Here is a 24,054-nt window from a genome sequence, read left to right as displayed (position 1 = left end):
GAGGGTAAATGAAGGTTTAGTCAGGGAAGGTCTCTTGGTGGAGATATGATTTTAGTAGGGCTTTGAAAATGGGGAGAGTGCAGTTCTGTCAGAAATGAAGGGGGAGGGAGAAGCAGCATGGTCTAGTGGAAACACCCCCGGCCTGGGAGTTAGAGGACCTGGCCTCTAATCCCTACTCTGCCACTAGCCTACTGGGTGATCTTGGGCAAATCGCTTCCCTTCCTCTGTTCCCCAGTTTCCCCATTTGTCAAATAAGGATTACATATCTGCTTTCCCTCCTACTTTGACTGTAAGCCCCATGAGGGACAGGGACTGTGTCCTAACTGATTATCTTATTATTAAGATAATAATAATAATGGCATTTGTTAAGTGCCCACTGTGTGTCAGGCACTGTTCTAAGTGCTGGGGTCGATACAATCTAAAAAGGTTGGTCACAGTCCCTGTCCCACATGGGGCTCACAGTCTTTATCTCCATTTTACAGATGAGGTAACTGAGGCACAGGGAAGTTAAGTGACTTGCCCAGGGTCATACAGCAGACAAGTGGTGGAGTGGGGATTAGAACCCAGATCCCGCTGACTCTCAGGCCCCTGCTGTATCCATTAGGCCATGCCGCTTCTCTATCTTGTATCTAGCCCAGTGCTTAGTGCAGTGCTTGGCACGTAGTAAGCGCAAATACCTCAATTATTATTGTCTCTTATTAACCCTGAGCTCGGCTGAGTAGGGGCTGAGTCTGTGGTGGGTTCGGTCAGAATCCTGCTCGCCCCTCCCCATCCCGATCCCCTGGCTCCCTCCGCAGGCCCCGCCCCACAAGCCCCGCCTCCGCCTTCTGCCGAAACGTTGGTCCCTGCGGAGGGAAAGATAAGGATGTGTGTGAACGCGCAGTGAGGTCCCGGGGCACGGCCAACGACCATTCCCGGTTCCACGGGCCAAGGCCGAGCTCAGCCACCTGCAGGTCCACCGAGCTTCCAAAGCCGGGCCGGACCTTGTCCCACCTGACCCGGTGTGGCAGAATCCGAGCCACCTCCAGCCCGAGCTGTTCCCGAGCGGAGGAGGTGCCAGAAAGGCCCAGGAGGGCAAGGCAAGCCGGGCAGCAGAAATAATTGGCTCACTTTGTTCTTTATTTTTAAAAATTATGGTATTTGTTAAGCGCTTACTATGTGCCAAGGACTTGCACTAAGATTTGGGGTGGATACAAGATAATAATAATAATAATGATAATTGTGGTATTTGTTAAGCACTTACTATGTGCCAGACACTACTAAGAACAGGGGTGGATACAAGATAATTGGGTTGAAGAGAGTTCCTGTCACACCTGGGATTTACAATCTTAATCCCCATTTTACAGATGAGAGAACTGAGGTATAGAAAAGTTGCTTGGCCTAGTGGATAGAGCATGGGCTTGAGAGAAGGATCTGGGTTCTAATTCTGACTCCACCACTTGTCTACTGTGTGACCATGGGCAAGCCACTTAACTTCTCTGTGCTTCAGTTATCCTATCCTAACCAGCCTTGATTACTGTATTAGCCTCCTTGCTGACCTCCCAGCTTGCTGTCTCTCCCCTCCCCAGTCTATACTTTACTCTATTGCCCAGATCATTTTTCTACAAAAACATTCAAGACATCTTTCTCCATTCCTCAAGAAACTCCATTGGTTGCCCGTCCACTTCTGCATCAAACAAAAACTCCTCACCATTGGCTTTAAGTCACTTAACTTCTCTGTGCCTCAGTTACCTCATCTGTAAAATGGGCATTAAGTGTGAGCCTCACATGGGACAACCTGATTACCCTGTATCTACCCCAGCGCTTAGAACAGTGCTCTGCACATAGTAAGCACTTAACAAATACCAACATTATTATTAGTGTCCTACTACAAACCCAGCTTACACACTTCTCTAATTCATTTACACATTCAATCACATTTATTAAGAGCTTACTGTGTGCACAGCACTCTACTAAGCACTTGGGAAAGTATGATACAATAATAACCACTGACAATCCCTGCCCACAGTGACCTCACAGTCTAGTGGGGGGAAAAGAGATATCGATATAAATAACCTTCTTGCTGTACCCCAATCTCATCTGTCTCGCCGACCCTTCGACCACTTCCTGTCTCTGGCCTCAAACACCCTCAAATCCAGTAAATACTTTCCCCCAAAGCCTAACTGAAGGCCCATCTCCCCCAAGAGGCCTTCCCAAATCCCTTCTTCCCTCTTCTCCCACTCCCTTCTTTATCACCCTGACTTGCTCCCTTGATTCAATTCCCTCCTCCCAGCTCCACAGTACTTATGTACATAACTGTAATTTATTCATTTTTATGAATATATGTATCCCTCCCTCTAGACTGTAAGTTGGTTGTGGGCAAGGAATGTGTTTGTTTATTGTTATATTCTAGTTTCCCAAGTGCTTAGTATATATAGTGTTCTGCACACAGGAAGTCTTCAGTAAATACAAGTGAATGAAAGAACAAGACCCCAGTTTGTTTGGTCTAAACTAGGAGGCCCCTCTCTGCTATGAATCAATGCTTTAAGTGGCAGGAGAGTTTGCAACTGCTAATGAAGCTTAGAGCTATGTAACTGAGAGATACTCATTAAGTATTAAGAATTACCCATAATGGAAAGGTCTAAGGGAAAACATCAAAGTTGATTAACCTGTGCTGGGCAGTAGCAGCATGGGAAGGAGTCAAAGGCCAATGATCAAGTGATCAAAATGCTGATCAAAAACAATGGCTCAGACTTAAGTTTTTTACCCCACAAAAGTTAGTAGTAAACCACTTCTGTATTTTTTACCCAGAAAACTCTATAGAAAAAGACCCATAGGGTCGCTATGAATCAGACACGACTCTTGCAGCACATAAAAAGGAAGAAAGCCCTGTTCCCTTCTCCTTACCCCCTCCCATAGTCTCTCAGTCTCCCATATGAGTGGTCAGAGCTGACCCCTATGCTCCCTGTAGACAGACACTTCCTTCCGAAGTGAAGACAGATGTAGCCCCCCCCACCCCCTCCCCGTTTTTCGATAGCGGAGTGGAGGGGAGAGGAGGGGAAGTGGGCGGGGCCTCGATGACGCCAGACTAGCAGTTTTTGAGAGTGAGGGAACCTCGCCCCCATTCCAGTGTAACGAGCGGCAAACTTTCCGTTAATTCTCTCCGGGGGAAGTGGGGGTGTAGCAGGCCAGTTTCTGGCATCCTCAACAGGCAGGGGTTCATGAACCCTTTCAGTCTGACCTCGCTCCCTCCCTGAAGCCAGCCCCCCATCCCTCTTACGGCCCAGGGGATCCGAACTCGCTCCCCGGGATTAAAACCCGCGTGGATCGGGCTGGATCGAACCTTTTGTAATTAGGCCGCTGCCCCTAACCTTCCGTCCAGTCATCTGGTGACGGAGACTTGGGGCGGGGAGGAGCGAAACCAAACCAGGGCAGCGTCAGAACCCGCGCCTGAAGGGGCGGGGAGTGGCGAGCAGACGTGCAGAGCATCAGCTGCGGAGCCGGGAAGGAGGGGGGACAGGGACGGTCGTTGAACCAGCCCAGCGAGACCATCCGCCCTCTCCCCCCCACCTTCCTTCCCTCTCCCCCTCTTCTTTTCTCTTGTCTCATTTTTCCCCTCCCTCTCCTGTCTTTCTTCCCCCCAGAAACCGCCCCCCTGGGGGCTAAGGAATCTTCCCTTGCCTCCAGGCCCTGGCGTGCAGTGCCCGGGCCCCAGGGGAGGCGGCGACCTTGGGGCTCTAGTGACCCTCTCACGCAGACCCCCTGCGCCTCCCGCTTCCAGACCGAAGCTTCTCTGGCGCTGCCGGGCTGAAGCCTAAATATAGCATCTTCTCTCCACCCCTCCCCCGCCCCACTGTGTGCATGTCTGAGGACTAGATCCCCGCAGAGCAGAGGGATACTGAGGGATACGGGGCTCGGCGGGGCTGGGGTTGAGGAATTCCGCGACACTAGCACCCTTATACCAAAATCTTCCAAAATGGCCAACTCCTCGTTAACAGGCTAGTCCCAGACACCTGGCTGTAAATCCCAAAATGTGAAGGTTCTGGGATCTCTGAGTGTGTGTGTGTGTCTGCATGTGTCCCCTCTCCCCCCCAGCCTCACCTCTGGTGTGTGCATCTGTCTATGTCTGCTTGCTTGAGTAGGTCTGCCCCATGCCTACTTGCTTGGGAGTCAGAAGGTCATGCGTTCTAATCCTGGCTCTGCTGCTTGTCTGCTGCGTGACCTTGGGCAAGTCACTTCACTTCTCTGGGCCTCAGTTACCTCATCTGTAAAATAGGGGTTGAGACCACGAGCCCCACGTGGGACAGGGACTGTGTCGAACCCAATTAGCTTGTATCCACCCAAGTGCTTAGTAGACTGCCTGGCACATAGTAAATGCTTAACAAATACCACAATTATTATTACTGTGTGTGACTGCCATTGTCCCTCTGTTTGCCTGCCTGGTCTGTGCATACATGTAATAATAATAGTAATATTTATTAAGTGCTTATTATGTGCTAAGCACTGTACTAAACCACATGAGGCTCACAGTCTAAGCAGGAGGGAGAACAGCTACTGAATCGCCATTTTGCAAATGAGGGAACTGAAGGACAGAGAAGTTAAAGTACTTGCCCAAATTCACATATCGGGTATGGGGTAGAGCAGGGATTAGGTCCCAGGTCTTCTGACTCCCAGGCCTATTGTCTTTCCACTAGGCCATACTGTACTGAAAGCATGGGTGGTTGTGCATGCATATGTCTGTTTACTTGTGCATGTTTATCTGCGTGCGTGTATCCGGTCATGGGTATGTGCCTGTTTGAGGGACGCACACTCCCCTTGGTCGGTGATGAGAAGAAGCCCAATTTTAAACCTCTCAGAGAAGCGGCAGACTCCTTCTTCCCTTCTTCCATCCCTGGAGTCGTTAACCAGTAGCCGAATTACGAGCTTCGGGTTTCACTTCCTTCCAGGTGCCCCATCCTCCCTCCTACAGAGGTGCTAATGAGTGTCCAGGTGGCCAAAGACCCAGACCCTCGGACAAAGGGACTGGATAATCTCCACTCTAAATTATCAGGCTCGGGACAATGAGACATTGTCCCGTGCACAGGTGTGTGTATCTGCGACCGTTTGCGTTTGTGGGTGCCGGTGCTGCTGCCTCCGCCACTGCTCCGGGAGGAAGGGGTGGGGAGGGAGGGGGGATGAGCCCCTGTCTGCACGTGTCTCTGTGCCATCGCTTGGGCACTGTGGGGAGGTGCGCATGCTCGGGTGTTTCTACTTGGCTGCACGGGTGACGCGGGGCAGTGGAAGTGCTCAGCTGCATCTGCTGAGAGCCCCAGGTTCGAATTCTGACACCCTCCCCCCCCCCGGCCCATCCCCCACGTGCCTACCCATCTGCCCCCGCCCCCACCTTAGGGGCAGGGTCACAGGTCCAGGTCCTAGGGAATGGTTCCAGACCCCTTAGAGTCCCAACCCACATACCCCGAATTCCTTTTCAGACACTGCTGAGGGATTTGGACAGGGGGATTGGGAGAGAGTCAGGGACGGAGAGGGGTGTTGGGTGGGATGTACTGGGTCAGTGGAGGAGAGTTATGTGTCCACAAGCTTTGGCCGGGGCTGGGAATGTAGATCCTTTGTGGGCATAGACCCTCTGCAGGGCCTATGGAAGGGACACTAGCTACACTGGAACCAAAACCCATCATTCATTGTTTCATTCAGTTGTATTTATTGAGCCACATACTGTGTGCGGAACACCATACTAAGTGTTGGGGGAGTACAATATCATAATATATAGGCATATTCCATGCCCACAACCAGTTTACAGTCTAGAGGGGGAGACAGACATTAATAGAAATAAATAAATTACAGATCTGTACATAAGTACCTTCGGACTGGGAGGGGGAATGAAATAGAGGGAACAAGTCAGAGTGATGCAGAAGGGAGTGGGAGAAGAGGAAAGGAGAGCTTAATCAGGGAAGGTCTTTTGGAGGAGATGTGCCTTCAGTAAGGCTTTAAGAGGCAGGGGGGTGCAGGGGGTGAGAGTAATTGTCGATTTGAGGAGGGAGGGTGTTCCAGGCCAGAGGCAGGATGTGGGTGAAGGGTTGGCTGGCGGTAAGACAGACAACATCGAGGCGCAGTGAGATGGTTAGCATTAGAGGAGCGAAGCGCGTGGGCTGGGTTGTAGTAGAGAGTAGGGAAGTGAGGTTAGGAGAGGGCAAGGTGATTGAGGGTTTTAAAACCAATGGTGAAGAGTTTTTGTTTGATGCAGAGGTGGCTGGGCAACCATTGGAGTTTCTTGAGGAGTGGGGAAGCATGTTTTGAACATTTCTGTAGAAAAATGATCCTGGCAGCAGAATGAAGTGTGGACTGGAGTGGGGAGAGACAGGAGGGTGGAAGCAAGGAAGCTGATACAGTAATCAAGGTGGGATAGAATGAGGGATTGGATTAATGTGGTAGCAGTTTGAATGGAGAGGAAAGGGAGGATTTTAGCGATTTTGTGAAGGTGGAACCGACAGGATTTAATGATGGATTGAATATGTGGGTTGAATGAGAGAGGAGTTGAGGATAATGCCAAGGTTACGGGCTTGTGAGGCAGGAAGGAACAGTTAGGCACACAATAGTTAGGCACAGCAGGCTGGTGGGGAGAGGATGGAATAAACCCAGGCACTAGGGTCTCTCTGGTCAGTATTGTGGCCCTGGGAGTAGGAGGAAATGAAGAGGACATCTTCCCAGCTGTAAGACTATGAGACGATGAGCCCCTTATGGAACAGGGACTCTGCCCAATCTGATTAGCTTGTATCTACCCCCACCACTTAGTGCCTAGCACATAGTAAGCGCTTAAAAAAATCACTTAAAAAAAGATGGGGGAAGGTAACAGGGGTGGGAAGACTTAGATGGGAACAGCAGCAGCAGCAGTAAGTGGAGCAGGGTGAAAGAAAGAAATCAGGCACTGTAGACCTCCCACCTTTTATTCACCCACTCCTTTCCTCACACAGGCACTCAACATTCCACCTTGAATCTCCTGCCAGTAGGTCTTCCTGGGCTATGGCCTTCCTCCTGTGGGCTGGGCGGAGAAGGACTCCCATGTTCGCTCCTCATTGCCCCTAGTTGACTCCTGAAGGATTCTCCACTCAGGTCTTTCACACCTTCTATCTTCCCTTTGTCTAACCTCCCCCCCGGGCCCGAGTTCCTGGGGAGGGAGGGGTTCCTTGCCTCACAGAGGAGATGATTATATCACCAACTCCCTGAGGACATTCAGGTCTCAGTTGGTGGACCTTCCCAGCACTCAGGGCAGACCTGGGAGATGCTAACAGCAGGGGCTTTTTGGGCCCCGGGGTCTTCACAGAGGCTCTTCAGCCCGTCTTAGTCGGTAGTCGGCATTCACACAGCTAGTCATACACCCCTTCTCGATGGGGACAGCCTCAAATTACCCTGGTCCCTTACAAACCCTGTGGAACTGTGCACTTCTGGCTGAAGTGTCCAGGTCTGTTTCCTGCCTAACGCAGGTCAGTTTGTCAGAGTCCGACTTGCATCTCTCCGGGATGGTCCTGTGCATATGGTCCTTCAACAGGGTCCCAAGTTGGAGCCTAGGATGTGAGCTTCCCCCTTGCTGAGCAAGACTCCAATAGCCCTACGGCCTTCCCTTGGTCCCTGCCTAGGCTTCCCGCTGTCCTGATACCACCCCTCCTTCCCCCTTCCTGCCTTCCATCCCACATGCTTCCCCCTCCCCCAAGTCCAGTTATCCATTGCAAGTCAGTGCCCCATCTTCCTTCTCTCTAGACTCTCCTAGAGGTGCGGGATGGTGAAATGGAGCAGGATCTTTTAAGAGAGTCTCCCCTGGAAAAAGACTGTCACCTGCCTCCCTGCCCTCTTTCCTCGATCCTATTTTACCCAAAACAATTTCCTAAAGTTCCTAATGTTCCCTACCTCCCAAACCCCTCCTTCTTCCTAAGACCCCCTTCGCCAGTCCATTGAAAGGTCCATGTTGAATCACTACAGGAGAGTCAGGGATGTAAGTCATTATTGAAGAAGCAGCATGGCCTAATGGATAGAGCACAGGGCTAGGAGTCAGAAAGACCTGGGTTCTAATCCCAGCTATGCCACTTGTCTGCTGTGTGGTGTTGGGCAAGTCACTTCACTTCTCTGGGCCTCAGTGAACTCATCTGAAAATGGAAGTTAAGACTGGGACCCCCATGTGGGATAGGAATTGTGTCCAATCTAATTTGCTTGTGTCTGCTACAGTGCTTAGTACAATATCTGGCAAATAGTAAGCACATATCAAATGCCACAGTTATTATTAGGAGGATGGCCCGTGCTGAGTCACTGGGGGAGAGTCAGGTTTAGAGAGTGGACAGTCAGGTGTGTTGGATGGTCCATGCTAGTTCACTGGGGGAGAGTCAGGAATGGAGAGAGAAGAGAAAGGGGTGTTGGGTAGTCCACTCTGGGTCATTGGAGGAGAGTCAGGGATGGAGAGGGTCTGAGAGTCAGAGGTGTGGGATAACCTTGAAAGCTGGGGTCTGGGAGGGTAACTAATATATGGTTCCTCCCATAGTCCCACTGCTGCTGTCAGAGAGGAAGTCCTGGGCTGTCCAAGGGGTTGGTGCAGGATGAGGGACTGTCACCAAAGGTCTGGTGGGCTCAGTCCTTTCCTTTTGGTCCAGGCTAGAAGGAGGGTCTAGTCAGGCATGATCATCCCTGGTCTAGGCAACCCCAGGAGACTGGCTCAGTTCTGCATCCCCTGGAGTAGATAGACATAGGAATCTCTCCTCCGTGCAGCTTCCCATGGGGAGGGCAGACCTGGCCTATCTCAAGGGAGGTCTGCAGTGGGTACCTTTCTCCTCACAAAATCTCATCCTGTTCCCCATTTGCGGTGTGGAAAGCACAGCTCCTGCTACCCTCACACCAACCCTGTCCCCACTGCCTACCTCAGTTTACTCTTTCCTCCTGCACCATGCCTCCCCTGGCTCCCCTATCTCTCCTGCTCCCCACCAGTCTCCAGTCCCTTTATCCCCAATTCCCTTTACCCCACAAATGCCTCCCCTGTTCTTTCTCTCTCCCAACCTCTTCCTCAGTTCTCTTCCCCTTCACAAGATGACTGGAGTTTGTCCCTCCCAGGTGCTGCTCTCCAGTCATATCGCAGTCAGACCCTGCCCTTCCCATCCCTGCCCACCCCCCCACCCCCAAATCAGTGGGGTTGTGCAAGCAGCAAGCAGCGAATGTCCTGCGGGGTTTGTTTTGGGAATGGGATAGAGCCTTCTGTTCCATCCCTGCATAGTCACTGTCCAAATAGCCTCCATTCCCCTCCCCTCCCCTTCCCTGCTGCGAACTGACCAGAGGCAAGGGGGTTGGGGGGTGGGGCGGTGGCGCAGAGGTGCTGGGACCGAGCCTCCAGCAGACTATCCCGGATTGGGCCTGGAGTTGAAAGTTGTAAAATCTCTTCCCAGGACAAGGGAAGGGCAAAAAGAAAGGCTCAGAGTCAGAGACAGACCTAGGGGTATAGTCCTTCTAACTCTAGTGTATTTTCCCAAGCACTTAGTACACTGCTCTGCATACAATAGAGCACTTAATAAACACCACTGATTGATTGATTTGACAGAGACAAAGAGTCCCAGGCAGGCAGGTGGAGGGGGGGAAGGAGGGAAGTCAGGCCTTGAGTAGTAGAGGGGGTGGGGAGGGGGCAGAGGGAGCAGGAGCTGGAAGAGGTTGAAGGGGAGCTGCATTTTGCTGGGTTCAAAGGCGATTCTGAAGAGGCTCATTGCCATGACAGCCAGAGTGGTTTGGATGATGGAAAGGCTGGACCCAGGAGACCCGCTGCATGGGTGGGGGTCATCTCAGAAGCTCCTACTTTCCCAAAAAAACAAGATGAAAGTCATAGGACTAATTAGTGTGGGGGCAGTTAGCAGACAGGGATCATCACAGAGTTTCAGTGGGAGCGTCAGAACCAAGAGGTTAGTGGAGGGTCAGCAGAAGGGGGTCAGAACAGAGTGTTTATTGGGAGGATTGGTACTGAATGGTCAGGAAGGGGGTAGGTGGGGGGGTGCTCAGTGGAGAGGTCAAAGGGAAGGCAGGAGGGAGGGTGGCACCCAGAGATTCTTGCCACTCACCCAGTCTATAGACAGGAGTGCCATCCACCCACTCCACAGATGAGGGTGACGTCTGCCCAATCTGCAGAAAAGAATGCTGCCCACTAAGTCTGCAGACAGAGTGCCTTCCACCAAGCTGAAGATGAGGGTGCCATCCACCCAATCCGAAGACGACAGTGCCTCTCACCTAATCCACGGATGAGGGTTCTGTCCACCGAACGAGGGTGCCATCCACCCAATCTGCAGATGAGGACTCTCAGCTGTTGTTGGTGCTGCCTTACATCTGTCATCTCTCCTGGATCTTAACCCAAACTAGTTTCTTTCTCCTCCAGCTTCATATAGAGCAACCCCCACCCTCTATCCTTCCACCCCTCCACCCTACTCTTCATTCTACCCACGCTCCACTCCTCAGAAGGGGCATAAACCCACAGGACAGGAGTTTGGGAGCAGAGGGAACTACCCCTGGAGGCTACATCAGTGCCCCAGGTGCCACAGGGGGTTGGGTTGGTCACTACACCAAATTGAAGCATTTCTGGGCTCTGGAGGAGATCTAGAAATTGGTTTATTTTCACTGATTTTTCTCTCTTGGATCTCTCTCTGTCCTCTAGACTCTGAACTCTTGGCGAGTCAGCATCAGTTTTCCTCTGGTGCCCATCTGGGTCAGCCTGCCTCCTCCATCGGATCATCAGTGTCATCATCATCATCATCATTAACAGTATGTATTGAGCGTCGACTCATCAAAAGGATATTTTGAACACTGAGCACAATGCAGTAGAGTTGGTGGACACCATTCCTGTCTTCAAGGAGTTTACAATATTGCAGGGGAGAGAGACACTAAAATAAATTCCTGACAGGGGGAGTAATAGAGTATATAAGATATGAACATAATAATAATGACAGATTACAATGTGTTAAGCACTGTTCCAAGTGCTGAGTAGATACAAGCTAATCAGGTTGGACATAGTCTCTGTCCCACACAGGGCCCACATACTTAAACCGCATTTTACGGATGCGGTAACTGAGGCCCAGAGAAGTTAAGTGACTTGCCCAAGTTCACACAGCAGACAAGTGGAAGAGCCGGGATTAGAACCCAGGTCCTTCTGACTCCCAGTCCCGTGTTCTATCCACTAGGCCATGCTGCTTCCTAGTGCTACTTTGCTGTGGCAGTGGCAGTGCTTGGGTGGCAGGGAAGGAGCGAGGAGGCAGTTTGAGGATACTTCAGTGATACTACAGGAGGGAAATTAGAAGTTAGTCAGAGAAGGCCTCTTGGAAGACATGGGTTCTCAGAAGATCTTTGAAGATAGGGAGATCAGTGTCTGTTGGATGTCAGTCAATCAGTCAGTGGTATTTACTGAGCACTTGCTGTGAGCCTAGCACTGAGCTAAACACTGGAGAGTACAATACAATAAAATAGGTAATCCTGATCCCTCTCCTCGAGGATCTTAGAATCTAGTCGGGAGGCAGACATTAAAAATAAAAGATGGGGGAGCAAGATCCTGAGTGGAGAATTTGATTCTAGTGTCAAAGGTAATAATAATGTTGGTATTTGTTAAGCGCTTACTATGTGCCGAGCACTGTTCTAAGCGCTGGGGTAGACACGGGAATCAGGATGCCCCACGTGGGGCTCACAGTCTTAATCCCCATTTTACAGATGAGGTAACTGAGGCACGGAGGAGTTAAGTGACTTGCCCACAGTCACACAGCTGACAAGTGGCAGAGCCGGGCTCGAACTCATGACCTCTGACTCCAAAGCCTGTGCGCTTTCCACTGAGCCACGCTGCTTCTCTGGGAGCGTGGAAGTGCTTCCCTTCCCAAGCACTTTGTACAATGCATCGCCACCGGGAGAATACAGCTGTTAATGTGAAAGAGGAGGAAATTCAGGCAGTTGGAAGGGGATGAGCAAGATTTTCCCAAGTGCCCAGCAATCTGCGCATAGTTGATGCCCAGTACAGTGTTCTTCATACAGTAGGTGCGTGCCCAGTCAGCCTCCAAACACACCCTTCTCTTGCACAGTAGGTGCTCATTAAATTCTGCTGATGGTGTCTAAATCAGTGTCTGCATGTTTTCCCTACATCTTAGCGCAGTGCTTTGCACATTGTCCCATCTTGATCAATAATAGTATGGACTGATTTCCCGGCCGCTCGATTGGTTGCCTCACTGGCCGATGCCCAGGCCTTCCGGCCAATCTGTGCCGCTACCAGAGGTGAACAGTCGGGTCACGGGACTTCTGCCGGTTCCTTGGGGGACTTCCACGCCGCGGGAGACCAGAACCCGGTCGGCAGCCCGGCGGCTCCCACGGGGCTGGGCCATCGCCCCACAAGCCCCCCTTCTGTTGCGAGGGGCGGGGATGGGGACGGAAGGCTGTGCTTGTCGTTCCCCCGGCCCCATTGGTCTCTGCAGCTCTGACCATGCGATGGTCCATCCTCCGCGTGTGAGGCGGCTCCTGCTCCCGGACTAAAGGGTCAGCGGCCGAAGCGGGGCCGGGATGAGACAGGGCGGGGGCACCGGCTCCGTTTCGCAGGTCACGGGACCCTTTTTTGGGACGGGGGACTGCCTGACCCGGCTCCGCCCTCGTCCCATCCTCGAGTCCTCCCCAGCCTGCCCGCCCCCCCCCTTCTGACCCCCCCCGATTCCCGGCTCCTCCCCTTCCGAAGATATAAAGCGGTCGCTGGGAAGGAATCGCAGAGAACCAAGCATCGTGACAGCCCAGCCCAGTCCAGACTAGCCGCGATCCCCGAGAGCATCAGCCGGACCGGAGCAGGGGCATCGCCGCCGCGCAAGGCCGCGCGCGGCTTGGCATCCCCCGGTCGCGGAGTAGGAGCAGGGCAAGGCGGCGCGGGCAGCGACCTCCAAATTCCGGGGGCACAGTCGGGCAGGAGGAGAAGGAGGGCGGCGGAGAAGACCCGCCTCCGGCTTCCTTCCAAGGACCGCTCCTCCCGGCATCTGCCCCGGCTGCCGGGTCGGGGAGATGGCTACCAGCAAGGTGAGAGAAGGGCGGCGGGCCACAGTGGGACTCGGCGGGGGGCACCGGGACCGGCAGGCACCCTCGGCTCTGCCCTTTGGGGGCCACCGGACCCCTCTTCATCCTCCGGAGAGGGGGGCCGGGTCTCGGCATTGGGAGGGAGGGGGTCTGCCCGAGGAGACCACCCCCCCCATCCCCATCCCGGGGCCCGTGGTGGCATGGCACCGGTGGGTTTGCTCTGCGGCGCCCGGTGCCCTCCGCCATCTGAGAGTCTGGGGGGGGGGGTGTGTGTAGAGGGGTCTCTGTCCTCGGCCCTGGGCCCCGGAATGGCGGGGAAAGGTGCGGGGGAGAAGACCGGCCACCCTCTCTCCCCGCCGGGCCGCCGGGGGAGGTTGACAGGTTGTGCGTGACTGTGCGCGCCCGGTGTGCGGGTGCTGGCGCCGCCGGGGGGAGGGGGCTTTTGAGCGCGCCTGTGTGGACGTCTGTGTTTACGTGTGCCCGCGGGCCGGGATGTCTGCACTGTGTGCACGACGTTCTCAGCGTAAGCCAGTGGGCGCGGGGTTTCCACGCGTGGAGCGATGGCAGCGGAGAAACGGAGCGCACGGCCTGGACAGAGCGGTTTTCCCGCAGGAAACCCCGAAACCCGGGATCGGGGGGTGCGGGAGCCAGATCCCGGCCGGGGGAGGAGGGGCGGGGCTCGGCAAGGTCACCCCCCTCGGGGCCTGCGGGGGCTGGGGACGGACCGGGCCGAGGGAGATACGGGAGGGGCGGGAAGGGGCCCAGGGGCGGGGCGAAGCCGGCCTTATCCGCCCGGGCCGGCGGGGAGAGGGGGGCTGGTGTGTGGGGGGCTCGAGGAGGGAGCCCAGGGCGGCTTCTGCAGCCTCCCCCCAGCCCCCCCAACATGAGCTCCCGGACACGGACACAGAGACCCCCCGAGGGCTCGGATCTCATGGACAAGAGAAGGCCGTTTACCCCGTCGGCGCTTCCTACCCTTCAGAGCACCTTTCCCACTGCCACTCGTGTTCCCCAGTACCCCCAGTCCTGTTCCCCCAGTGCCCCCAGTACGGCCAGCCCGCTTCCTCAGTGCCTCCAGCCTGGCTCTCCAGGCCGGCCAGCCCGGTTCCCCTGGTGTCCCCAGTGTCCCCAGTTCGTCCAGGCCGGTTCCCCCATTGCCTCCCAGTCCGTCAGCCCGACCTCACCGGGGCCCCTGGTCCCTGTCCTGCTGGGGATCCCCCCTCCCGGTCCAGCCTAAACCTCTCCTGACACAACAGGTCAACCCAGGGACGGTGGTAACGGTGGATTTCTCCTCTCAGGTCACCGGGCCCCTGCTGTTCTCCGTCAGCATCGCGGCCATCAGCTCTTTCCAGTTCGGCTACAACACAGGAGTCATCAACGCCCCTGAGCTGGTGAGGGCGGGTCCAGGGTCCCAAGGGAGCCCGTCTGACGGGCGACTCTGAAGACGCCCCTCTTGGTCTCTCCTTCCCTTTCTGTGTCCCTGTGCAGAGTCGAGGCCCCAGAGAAGGGGGTTGCCCCCATCCCCAACACTGAGTTGCAAGAGGGGCAAGATGAGGAGTGGGTGGGAGAGTTCCCGCTGAGTCACGTACAAAGAAGGAAGAAACTGCTCAGTGCTTCTGACACCCAGACATTCCCCACCACACACACACACACACACCACCCCCTCCTGGCCTCCCCCCATCCCCTGACTCACGGCCTCCCCTTCCCTCCCCTTCCCTTCCCTCTCCCTCTTCCTTTCCCTCTCCCTTTCCCTCTCCCTCTCCCTCTCCCTCCTCCTCCTCCCCCTCCTCCTCCCCCTCCCCTGCCAGCCCAGGGCTGCCTCCTGCTGGGGGCAGAGAGCAACCCGTAGGTCCCCCTGCCCAGGACTCATCCTCTGTCTTCTGGCAAGATGCTTCCCTGTCTCAGTAATAATAATAATAGTAACAGTGATTGATATTGGGTAGGCACTTTTTGTGTGCTAAGCACTGTCCTATATACTAGGGTAGATACAAGATAAGTGACTTGGCCCCACTCCCTGCCCCACACGTGGCTCAGAGAACAGGTATATAATACTCATTTTACAAATGACAAAACTGAGTCAGAGAAACATTCTAGAGAAGCAGCATGGCTAAGTGGAAAGAGCACGGGTTGGGGAGTCAGAGGTCATGGGTTCGAATCCAGGATCTGCCGCTTGTCAGCTGTGACTTTGGGCAAGTCACTTCACTTCTCTGGGCCTCAGTTACCTCATCTGTAAAATGGGGATGAAGACTGTGAGCCCCATGTGGGACAACCTGATCACCTTGTATCCCCGTAGTGCTTAGAACAGTGCTTTGCACATAGTAAGCGCTTAACAAATCCCACCATTATTCGAAGTACTTAGTACAGTGCTCTGCACATAGTAAGTGCTCAGTAAATACTATTGAATTAATGAATGAAAATGCCTTGCTTAAGGTCACACAGCAGGCAAGTGGCAAAGCAGGGATTGGAACTCAGGTCTCCTAGGTGCTCTTTCCACTGAACCACCTCTTCTCTTGGCCTCAGTTTCCTCATTTGCAAAATGGGGTGGGCCTCTGCACCCCCAGGAGCAGTCTCGGTCAGACCCTAGGTCCAACCTCATCGGTGTCTCCTCCCCCACCCCGTTCTTCCTTTCAGAAAATCCGGGACTTTCTCAATGGCACCCTCAGCCGGCGCTCCGGCCAGTCCATCTCGGATTCGCTGCTCACCTCCCTGTGGTCTCTGTCGGTGGCCATCTTCTCTGTGGGGGGCATGATCGGTTCCTTCTCTGTTGGCCTCTTCGTCAATCGTTTTGGCAGGTACGCCCAATCATGGAGACTGGGCAAGGCATGGGCTGGGTGTGGTGGGGACCTGGATTCTAGTCCCAGCTCTGCTGTGTGACCTGGGCAAAACACTTAACCATTCTGGACCTTGGTATTTTCATTTGTAAAATGTGGTTAAGTTGACCGTGTGGAGCAGGGACTGAGTCTAATTTTATGGCCTATGCACTTGGATCTGCATCTTTCAAACACTAGATAGTCACTCATCCCTCAGTCCCACAGCACTTACTATCTGTTTCCCCCTCTAGACTGTAAACTCATTGTGGGCCAGGAACATGTCTATCAACTCTGTGGTAATGTACTCTCTTAGTGTTTAGTATAGTGCCCTGCCCACAGTAAGCATTTAATAAAGGACACTGACTGATTGGCTTTACCTCAGCTCTTAGCATATGATAAGCACGTAGTACATTCCATTAAAAGATAATGGCTGGATCCTGTACTGGTCCCAGCCTCACACTTTTGCCTCTCTCCTGCCTCCACCCTGCCATTTCATGCTGGTCCCGGGTGTGTTGGGACCAAAGTTTTTTTTGCCAAAGTTGCTTCAATCCTGGACCTCACCCCCAGTAGGTCTGGGCCTCCAGGGCTGGGGGCTGAGGGCTAGAGTGTTGTCAGAGTTGAAGTCTGGCTCTTTAGCCCCTGGCGTTCCCCAGGGCAACATTTATGAGTGAGCAGCCTCACAACAGGAATGACGGGAGTGTGGGATCATTTGTTGAGTCCTTTGTGCAGAGTTCTTTATTAAGTGCCTTGGAGAGGGGCAAAACAAGAGGCAAGTAAGTCAGCAAAGGAGGTTGGTGCAGCAGTCAAGGGGGCAGAAGACACACTGAAGAGGGTGAAGGAGAGAATTTGCCTAGAGCTTAAACCTCAAATCAACCTGTCAATCAATGGCATTGAGTGCTTAATTTGTGCAGAACATTGAACTAAGCACTTGGGAGAGTACAACACAAGAGTTGGTAAGCACAATTCCTGTGCTTAAGGAGCTTATCGTCTAGAGGGGGAAGTGGACAATAGCGTGGCTCAGTGGAAAGAGCCCGGGCTTGCAAGTCAGAGGTCATTGGTTCGAATCCAGGCTCTGCCACTTGGCAGCTCTGTGACTGTGGGCAAGTCACTTAACTTCTCTGTGCCTCAGTTACCTCATCTGTAAAATGGGAATTAAGACTGTGAGCCTCATGTGGGACCAACTGATTACCCTGTATCTACCCCCAGCACTTAGAACAGTTCTCTGCACATAGTAAGTGCTTAACAAATACCAACATGATTATTAAAATACATTACAGATGGATATGTACACAGATGCTGTGGGCATGGGGTGAATATCAAGTGTACAGGTCCAAGTGCAAAGGCGATGCAGAAGGAAGGGCAAAGAGGGGAATTGAGGGCTTAGTCAGGGAAGGCCTCTTGGAAGCAATGTGATTTTAGAAGGGCTTTGAAAGTGGAGAGACTGAAGGTCTGTTGGAGATGAAGGGGTAGAGTTCCAGGTCAGAGGAAGGATGTGGGCAAGAGGTTGGCGGTGAGACAGATGAGCTCTAGATACGAGTAAATGAGTGTTGGGAGCAAAAGGTGTGATCTGGGCTTAGCTGGAAGATCAGCTAGCCGGAGAGCTGATTGAGTATTTTAAAGCCTATGGTTCACTGGAGGTTTTTGAGGAGTGGGAAGACATGGACTGGACAGATTTTTAGAAAACTAATCTGGGCAGCAGTGAAGTATGGCTCAGGGGATGGTGGGAAAGGAAAAAAAGAAAGGCAGGGGGATTGGGAGGTGGTAGGAGTTAAGGTATGAGGTGCTTTCAGGTGAAGAAAATTAAGGTAAGGACCACTTTCAGTGGTTTGCTGTGCTGACCACTCCTCTCCTCTCTTTTCATCCCTTCCTGGGTCGGTCCCTCTCTTCTGTGTCTTGGGACAGGCGGAACTCCATGTTGATTGTGAACATCCTGGCCATCGTGGGTGGCTCCTTCATGGGCTTCTCCAAGCTGGCACAGTCGGTGGAAATGCTGATTCTGGGGCGCCTCATCATCGGCCTGTTCTGTGGGCTCTGCACGGGCTTCGTGCCCATGTACATCGGCGAGATCTCCCCCACCTCACTGCGTGGTGCCTTTGGCACACTCAACCAGCTGGGCATCGTTGTGGGCATCCTGGTGGCCCAGGCACGTTCCCCATGGTCAAGGCGGGGTTGGGCATGGGATCAGGGGCGGGCCCAGGGTGACCGGTGGGGCAGTGACAGGGGAAGGACCGGGGACGGCCGCAGAGGAGGAGCTCGTTGAACTTGTCTGCTCCATGGTCAGGGGAGGGTCCAGTGGTTCAGTGGCCTGCTGCACCTCCCAGGGCTGGCTGTGAGTATGTATGGGGGAGAAACGGATGGAATCCGACCGCTAGGCCGAGCCGATGACCCACCCGGTCCTGGCCAAACCAGTCGCTGCTGGGCTGAGCTCCCTCTCTGTCCGACCCTCAGATCTTCGGTTTGGAGGTCATCATGGGGACGGATGCGCTGTGGCCACTGCTGCTGGGCTTCACCATCATCCCTGCCATCCTGCAGTGCACCGCCCTGCCTTTCTGCCCCGAAAGCCCGCGCTTCCTGCTAATCAACAAGAAGGAGGAGGCCAAGGCCCAACTGAGTGAGTCGGCTTCGGGGGTGTGTGGCTGCAGCCTCCCGTGTCAACCAGGGACCCTGTGGAGGCTGGGGTGGGGTGGAGTGAGCTGGACTTGGAGGATGCTTCCTGGTGCCTAATCAATCAATTGAGCACTTAATTATGTACAAAGCACTGTACTAAATGCATGGGAGAGTACATTGCAACAGAGTTGGTAGACATGTTCCCGGCCCACAAGAGGGGAAACCAATTTAAAGTGCTGTTGGGACTGAGGGTGGGGTGATTATGAACTGTGTAAAGGATACAGATCCAAGTACATTGGCTATAAAGTTAGACTCGATCAGCCTCTGTTCCACATAATCTATCAAACCACATTTTACTGGTGAGGATACAGTCTAAAGGGGGAGACAGACATTAATATAAGTGCTATGGGGTTAAGGATGGGGAAAATATCAAATGCCCAAATGTCACAAGTCCAGGTGCTTAGACGACGCAGAAGGGAGAGGGAGCCCGGGAAAAGAGGTTCCACAGTCTGTTCTAGTGACTTGGTAGCTGAGGTGGGAAGGATCCATGTGTGACTGACTCCCTTTAACTCCCGCCTCCCCCCCAAGTCCTGCAGCGGCTGTGGGGCACGCAGGACGTGAGCCAGGACATCCAGGAGATGAAGGAGGAGAGTGTCAAGATGGCCCAGGAGAAGAAGGCGACGGTGCTGGAACTATTCCGGGCACGCAACTACCGGCAGCCCATCCTCATCGCCATCATGCTCCAGCTGTCCCAGCAGCTCTCGGGAATCAATGCGGTCAGTGCCCCCTCCCGCTGCCCCAAGCAGCCCAGCCCCATCCATTGACCCCTTCTGAGGGCCCTCTCTTCTTGCCTCCCTGGCCATCCCCATCCTGTGTCTCATGACCACCCCCTCTTGTAGGGCACCCCAGGCCACCTGCTTCAAGGCTGCTTCCCCTGCCCATCCTGCTGCTCCAGTCAGCCCTCTGGAGAGCACCCCCCTTCCTTCCTCTCTGCTCACCCCTTCCCCCCTGCCCAAGGAGCAAGAAATTCCCCTGCCTTCACCCTGAGGGGTGAGTCTGGGGATCTGAGCCCTGCATCTGCAGGCCCTGACCAGGGTCTCCCACCTCCCTGCTCCTGGTTAGGTCTTCTACTACTCTACTGGAATCTTCACCGACGCTGGCGTCTCTGAGCCAATCTACGCCACTATTGGGGCAGGCGCGGTCAATACGGTCTTCACTGTAGTGTCGGTGAGTGGCAGGGGAGGTGATCAAAGGGTTGGTCAGTTGGCATTGGGGGGAGGGAGGGAAAGACAAACCTCAGTGTGTGGCTGGATTTGGGGATACATGGTGGGTGGGGCAAGAGAGGAACTTGGGAAGGGAAGGGAAAGAAGGGAGAGGCATTGGGACAGCAGATAGAAAGAGCAGGAGAGATTCAGTAAAAGGCTGATGTCTGGGAGCCTGGGACTATGGGGATGTCTGCCAGGAATAAGAGGTGGGATGGTGGGGAAGGACCAAACAATATGGTGGGAGATCTCACCTGGGACGGTCATTCTCCTGCAGCTGTTCCTGGTGGAGCGGGCCGGGCGGAGGACGCTGCACCTGGTGGGGCTGGGGGGCATGGCCGGCTGCGCTCTCCTCATGACCATCGCATTGTCCTTGAAGGTGAGACCGGGGGTGGATGGGGGGTAGGCTGGGACCAGGCTTGGGGGGTGCCCAGACTGGTGATCCATGGGATAGGAGGACATGGAGGGGAGAGGGGACTGGGTAGTGAGAGCAGGGAAAGGGTGTTCTCCCAGGCATAAGGAACCACTGCCTCAATCCTGCTCTCTGTTTCTGTCCCCTTTCCTCCCCCCTCCTTTTCTCCCCCTACCCCCCACCCATCCCTTCATTTCCTCTCCCCTCATCCATCCCCACTGCCGGTCCACAGGATCAGCACACATGGATGAGTTACATTTGCATCGTGGCCATCTTTGGCTTTGTGGCGTTCTTCGAGATCGGGCCGGGGCCCATCCCCTGGTTCATCGTGGCCGAGCTGTTCAGCCAGGGGCCCCGCCCAGCTGCCATGGCTGTGGCCGGCTGCTCCAACTGGACCTCCAACTTCTTGGTGGGAATGCTGTTCCCTTTGGCTGCGGTGAGTGGTGAATCCGGCCCCTGGCAGGGTCCATCTCGGGAGTCCGGGAGGACCCTTGACTGGGACCAGGAGAGTGGCCAAGCACGGGATGAGATGTGGCAATGTGGCAGGTTGCAAGCAGGCCCTACCCCTGGGGAAGGTGAATGGGGCAGCCGGGCACCTCCCAGAAGAAGACTATTGAAGGAAACTGTGGGTGCCCCTCTCTTCCCCTGTGAGCCCTGATTATCTCTGCCAGCTGTACTGGGATCCGGTCACTGGCTCACTGCCACTGTCAGGTGTGTCCTTAGGTAGACCCATGACCCTGACCCTTAATCTCCATTTTTGCCCTGCACAGGATTACTTGAAAGCCTACGTCTTTGTTATCTTCATTGTCTTCCTCCTCATCTTCTTCATCTTCACCTTCTTCAAAGTCCCGGAGACCAGAGGCCGAACTTTTGAAGACATCTCCCGGGGCTTTGAGGGGTCCCCCAAGGAGAGCGCCAGTACACCCACTCTGCTGGCGGAGAAGGGGCCCATCGTGGAGCTCAACAGCTCAACAGAGCCGGTCAAAGACGCCACATCCAGCGTCTAAAGCCCCACTTCCTTCCCCCTGCCCCTCATGGAAAAAATACCAGCCCGAGCCCAGCCTTGGGGGGGATTGGGGGGGGGGGGGGACTGGGAGACCGGGGTTATGGGGAGGCGGCGCCTCTTGGGACACATCTAGGGGACACATCTGGGACCGTTTTCTGATTGCTGCTACTGTATTTGTTCCTTTCTCTCCTCACTGGCCTGACCCCTACCCTGCTCTTCCAACTCCAGCTCCTTCTTCCTCCTCCTTCCGGCTTGCTGGGGTAGAACCCAGGACCAGCCCCTTTTTCACCAGCTTTTTTTATCCATTGTATTTGTGGGGTCCCGCACCTTCTGCGCAGGGGAGAGGGTGGACTGGTTGATTCTGGAGGGCATCGCCTGGGTTCTGAGCCCCAGACCCTCCCCTTGAGCACCAGATGGGCGCTGGGAAGAGATGGGGAGGGACCACCAGCCAGACCTGGGAGGAGACCCAGAAGGGATGGGAGGAAGAGGGGAATCTGCACAGCACCTTCCTCACTCTCCTGAGCCCATCGACTTGACTTTATTTATTTTGCCTGCAGGTGTTATATCATAAATATTTATTTTTTTAAGTGTAAAAAAAATTGTACAAGAATAATGAGACAGCTAGGGAGGGGCGAGGTGCAAGGGAATCCTGGGGAAGATGCAATAAGGCTGGAAGGATTTTAATTTACTCCCACAGTTGGGGCTGTGCATCCTGGTAGGAGTCCAGTGGCCCCTGAAGTTTGCATATTAACTTTTTAAGAGTCATTTCTGCCTGCTAGGTGGAAAATGGAAAGCTTAATTGGAAGATTGTGGGTTGGGGTTGTGTAGGGGGTTGAGGGTTTCTGCAAAATCTACTGTTTCTTTCCATATTTTTTCCCTTACTGGTTAGATAAGTGACAATGGCAGGTTTTACTTGAAGGCTGCAGAGGGCTCCCGGGAGAGGAATTTGGGGCCAGAGCGAGAAGCCTGAGGCCCAACCTCCTCGACCCCCCAGGCTGCTTTGGGCTTCTCTTTTTTTTATCTAGAGAGCCAAGCTAGGAACAGTGTCGGTGGGTTCCACCTCCGATTGTCTCCTAATGGTTACTTAGAAATTTCTTACAGCGGTTAATTTTTCCAATTAAAGGCAAAGTGTATGACCTCTCAGTCAGTGCCTGCCCTCAGGGCTGGCACTGAATGGGAGGTGGATGCGATTACGGTTAAGGGTAGGAATGGGGTCTGCCAGGCGTCTTTGGGGTGGAAGAAAGGTAATCCAGCCAGAGACCTTGGTTTTGGGAAGGTGGCGCTGCCCTGAGCTGTTTTAATTTGGGTCCTTGGAGCAGGGAGAAGGGATAGGCAGCTTGCCTCCGTGTGTATGAGTGTGTGTGTGTGTGTGTGTGTGTGTGTCTGTGTTACAGCCCATTGGGGACAGTGTGGATGTGTGTGCCGTGTCACTGGTGTCATAGGCCCCCCCCCCATCGGGTGCTCCTCGAAATAGCCAACATCCCTGTATTTTCCGTTGATCCGTGGCACTGCTGCGGCAATGGTGGGGTGTCAGACTTGTATATTGTCCACTAACTCCCCATGTGGGCAACACTGCCCTCTCCTGGAGAGCACCAATTCCCCCGACCCTAGGCCTGCTGGCCGACAGTGACCTTTTGGCTCCTGCGGGGCCAGCGGGGACGGAGCAACTAATGGAGGGGGCGCGCCTCGATCCCGGGGACAGGGTTGGACGAGGGTGGAGAGGCCCGGGGGATGTGACCCCCTTTTTATGCCTACCTCGTCTGGAGAGTAGGTGGGTTTGAGGTCTCCCTCCTCCAGAGGGTACCCACCCCGTTTCCCTCAGCGTCCCACCTTGGTGCTTAACACCCTCCTGCCCTTCCAGGCAACCCTTGCCAGTTCCAGTATTTTGTGTTCCGTGTTCTGGTCCAGGTCCCTTTGGGTGAGGGGGTGAACCCACTGGAGTAGGGGTGAGGGACTCTCCTTCCCTCGGTCTGGCTCTACCCTGCTCTGCCTTATGCCTCACCTCAGGGCGCGTGGATCTGTGGGGCCAGGCCAGGAGCTCTGAATGGGTTTTCTATGCTTATGAATATGTGACCGTGGTTCTGTGTTTTTAAATAAAAAGTCTAGATGTAAATATGACTACCACTGGCTCCCTGTTATACTGTTACTCCCTGCTGCCCCAGCCCACCTTCGATTCTTATAGGGAGTTCCTGGGAGTGGGAAGGTTGAGAAGGTTGGACCTCCGGGCCTCTCCCAGGGCTCCTGGCTCTGGTGGTCTCCATCCTATAGCCTCCCTTCCTATGGTTGTATGCGAGGGGGTGGTGGCCAGTTCTTTAGTTTTTGCCTCAAGTGCCATCGAGTCGTTTCTGATTCATTGCCACACCATGGATATACTTTATCCAGAACATCCTGTCCACTGCCATAATCCACAACCTTTCTAACGGTTCTTGTGTTAGTGTTGTTACTGTTTCCATCTAGCTGCAGGTCTGCCTCTTTCATATTTTCCCTGTACTTTTCTTAGCATTAGTGTCTTCTCCAGAGAATTAAGCCTCCTAGAGCAACACAATTCCCTTTCTCTTGCTTGTGGCTCCCACCCCATGGACTTTTGGCCTTCCCCACAGAGAGTTGAGAACCCCTTCTGCCCCAATCAGATCCTGGAACCACGTTGAGTCAACTCTGGGCAAGGTGTGAAACCTGGGCAAGGTGTGAAACCGTGAGAAAAAACTAATGTGATTACTCTTCCCAGTCCACCTTTCCTTCCTAGCTACAGTTCCAGCCAAGGCTAGGGGGAGGCAGGCAGGTTGTGGAGAGATGGCCTCAGGATTCAAAGTATTCATTCAACCATTCAATCATACTTATGGAGTGCTTACTGTGTGCAGAGTACTGTGCTAATACTAAGCACCTGAGAGTACAACAGGACACTGGATCCATGCGGCATGGGGGGCGGGGGGGACGCCAAACTATCAT

General features: G+C 54.0%; 1 protein-coding gene across 1 annotated transcript; it reads left to right on the top strand.

Moving 5' to 3' along the window:
* Window positions 1-12,662: 12,662 nt before the first annotated feature.
* SLC2A3 (solute carrier family 2 member 3) lies at window positions 12,663-23,229 on the top strand. The gene is made up of 10 exons (XM_029054433.2): window positions 12,663-13,017; window positions 14,310-14,402; window positions 15,643-15,803; window positions 17,724-17,964; window positions 18,270-18,432; window positions 19,017-19,204; window positions 19,551-19,655; window positions 19,968-20,069; window positions 20,335-20,538; window positions 20,873-23,229. Exons 1-10 carry the CDS (start codon window positions 13,003-13,005, stop codon window positions 21,107-21,109), a joined length of 1,509 nt encoding a protein of 502 aa, XP_028910266.1. The 5' UTR covers window positions 12,663-13,002; the 3' UTR covers window positions 21,110-23,229.
* The last annotated feature ends 825 nt before the right edge of the window (window positions 23,230-24,054 follow it).

This window comes from Ornithorhynchus anatinus, chromosome X4, assembly GCF_004115215.2.
Source record: "Ornithorhynchus anatinus isolate Pmale09 chromosome X4, mOrnAna1.pri.v4, whole genome shotgun sequence".
Classification (NCBI taxonomy): domain Eukaryota; kingdom Metazoa; phylum Chordata; class Mammalia; order Monotremata; family Ornithorhynchidae; genus Ornithorhynchus; species Ornithorhynchus anatinus.
The sequence above is the reverse complement of the archived record's forward strand: the minus strand, read 5'-3'. Positions and strand labels throughout refer to the sequence as shown.

Excerpts from the sequence above, each read along its gene's own strand:
- SLC2A3 (XM_029054433.2), top strand. Across the intron at positions 19,205-19,550 it reads AGCTCTCGGGAATCAATGCG|GTCTTCTACTACTCTACTGG; the intron begins GTCAGTGCCCCC and ends GCTCCTGGTTAG. Across the intron at positions 20,539-20,872 it reads TGCTGTTCCCTTTGGCTGCG|GATTACTTGAAAGCCTACGT; the intron begins GTGAGTGGTGAA and ends TGCCCTGCACAG.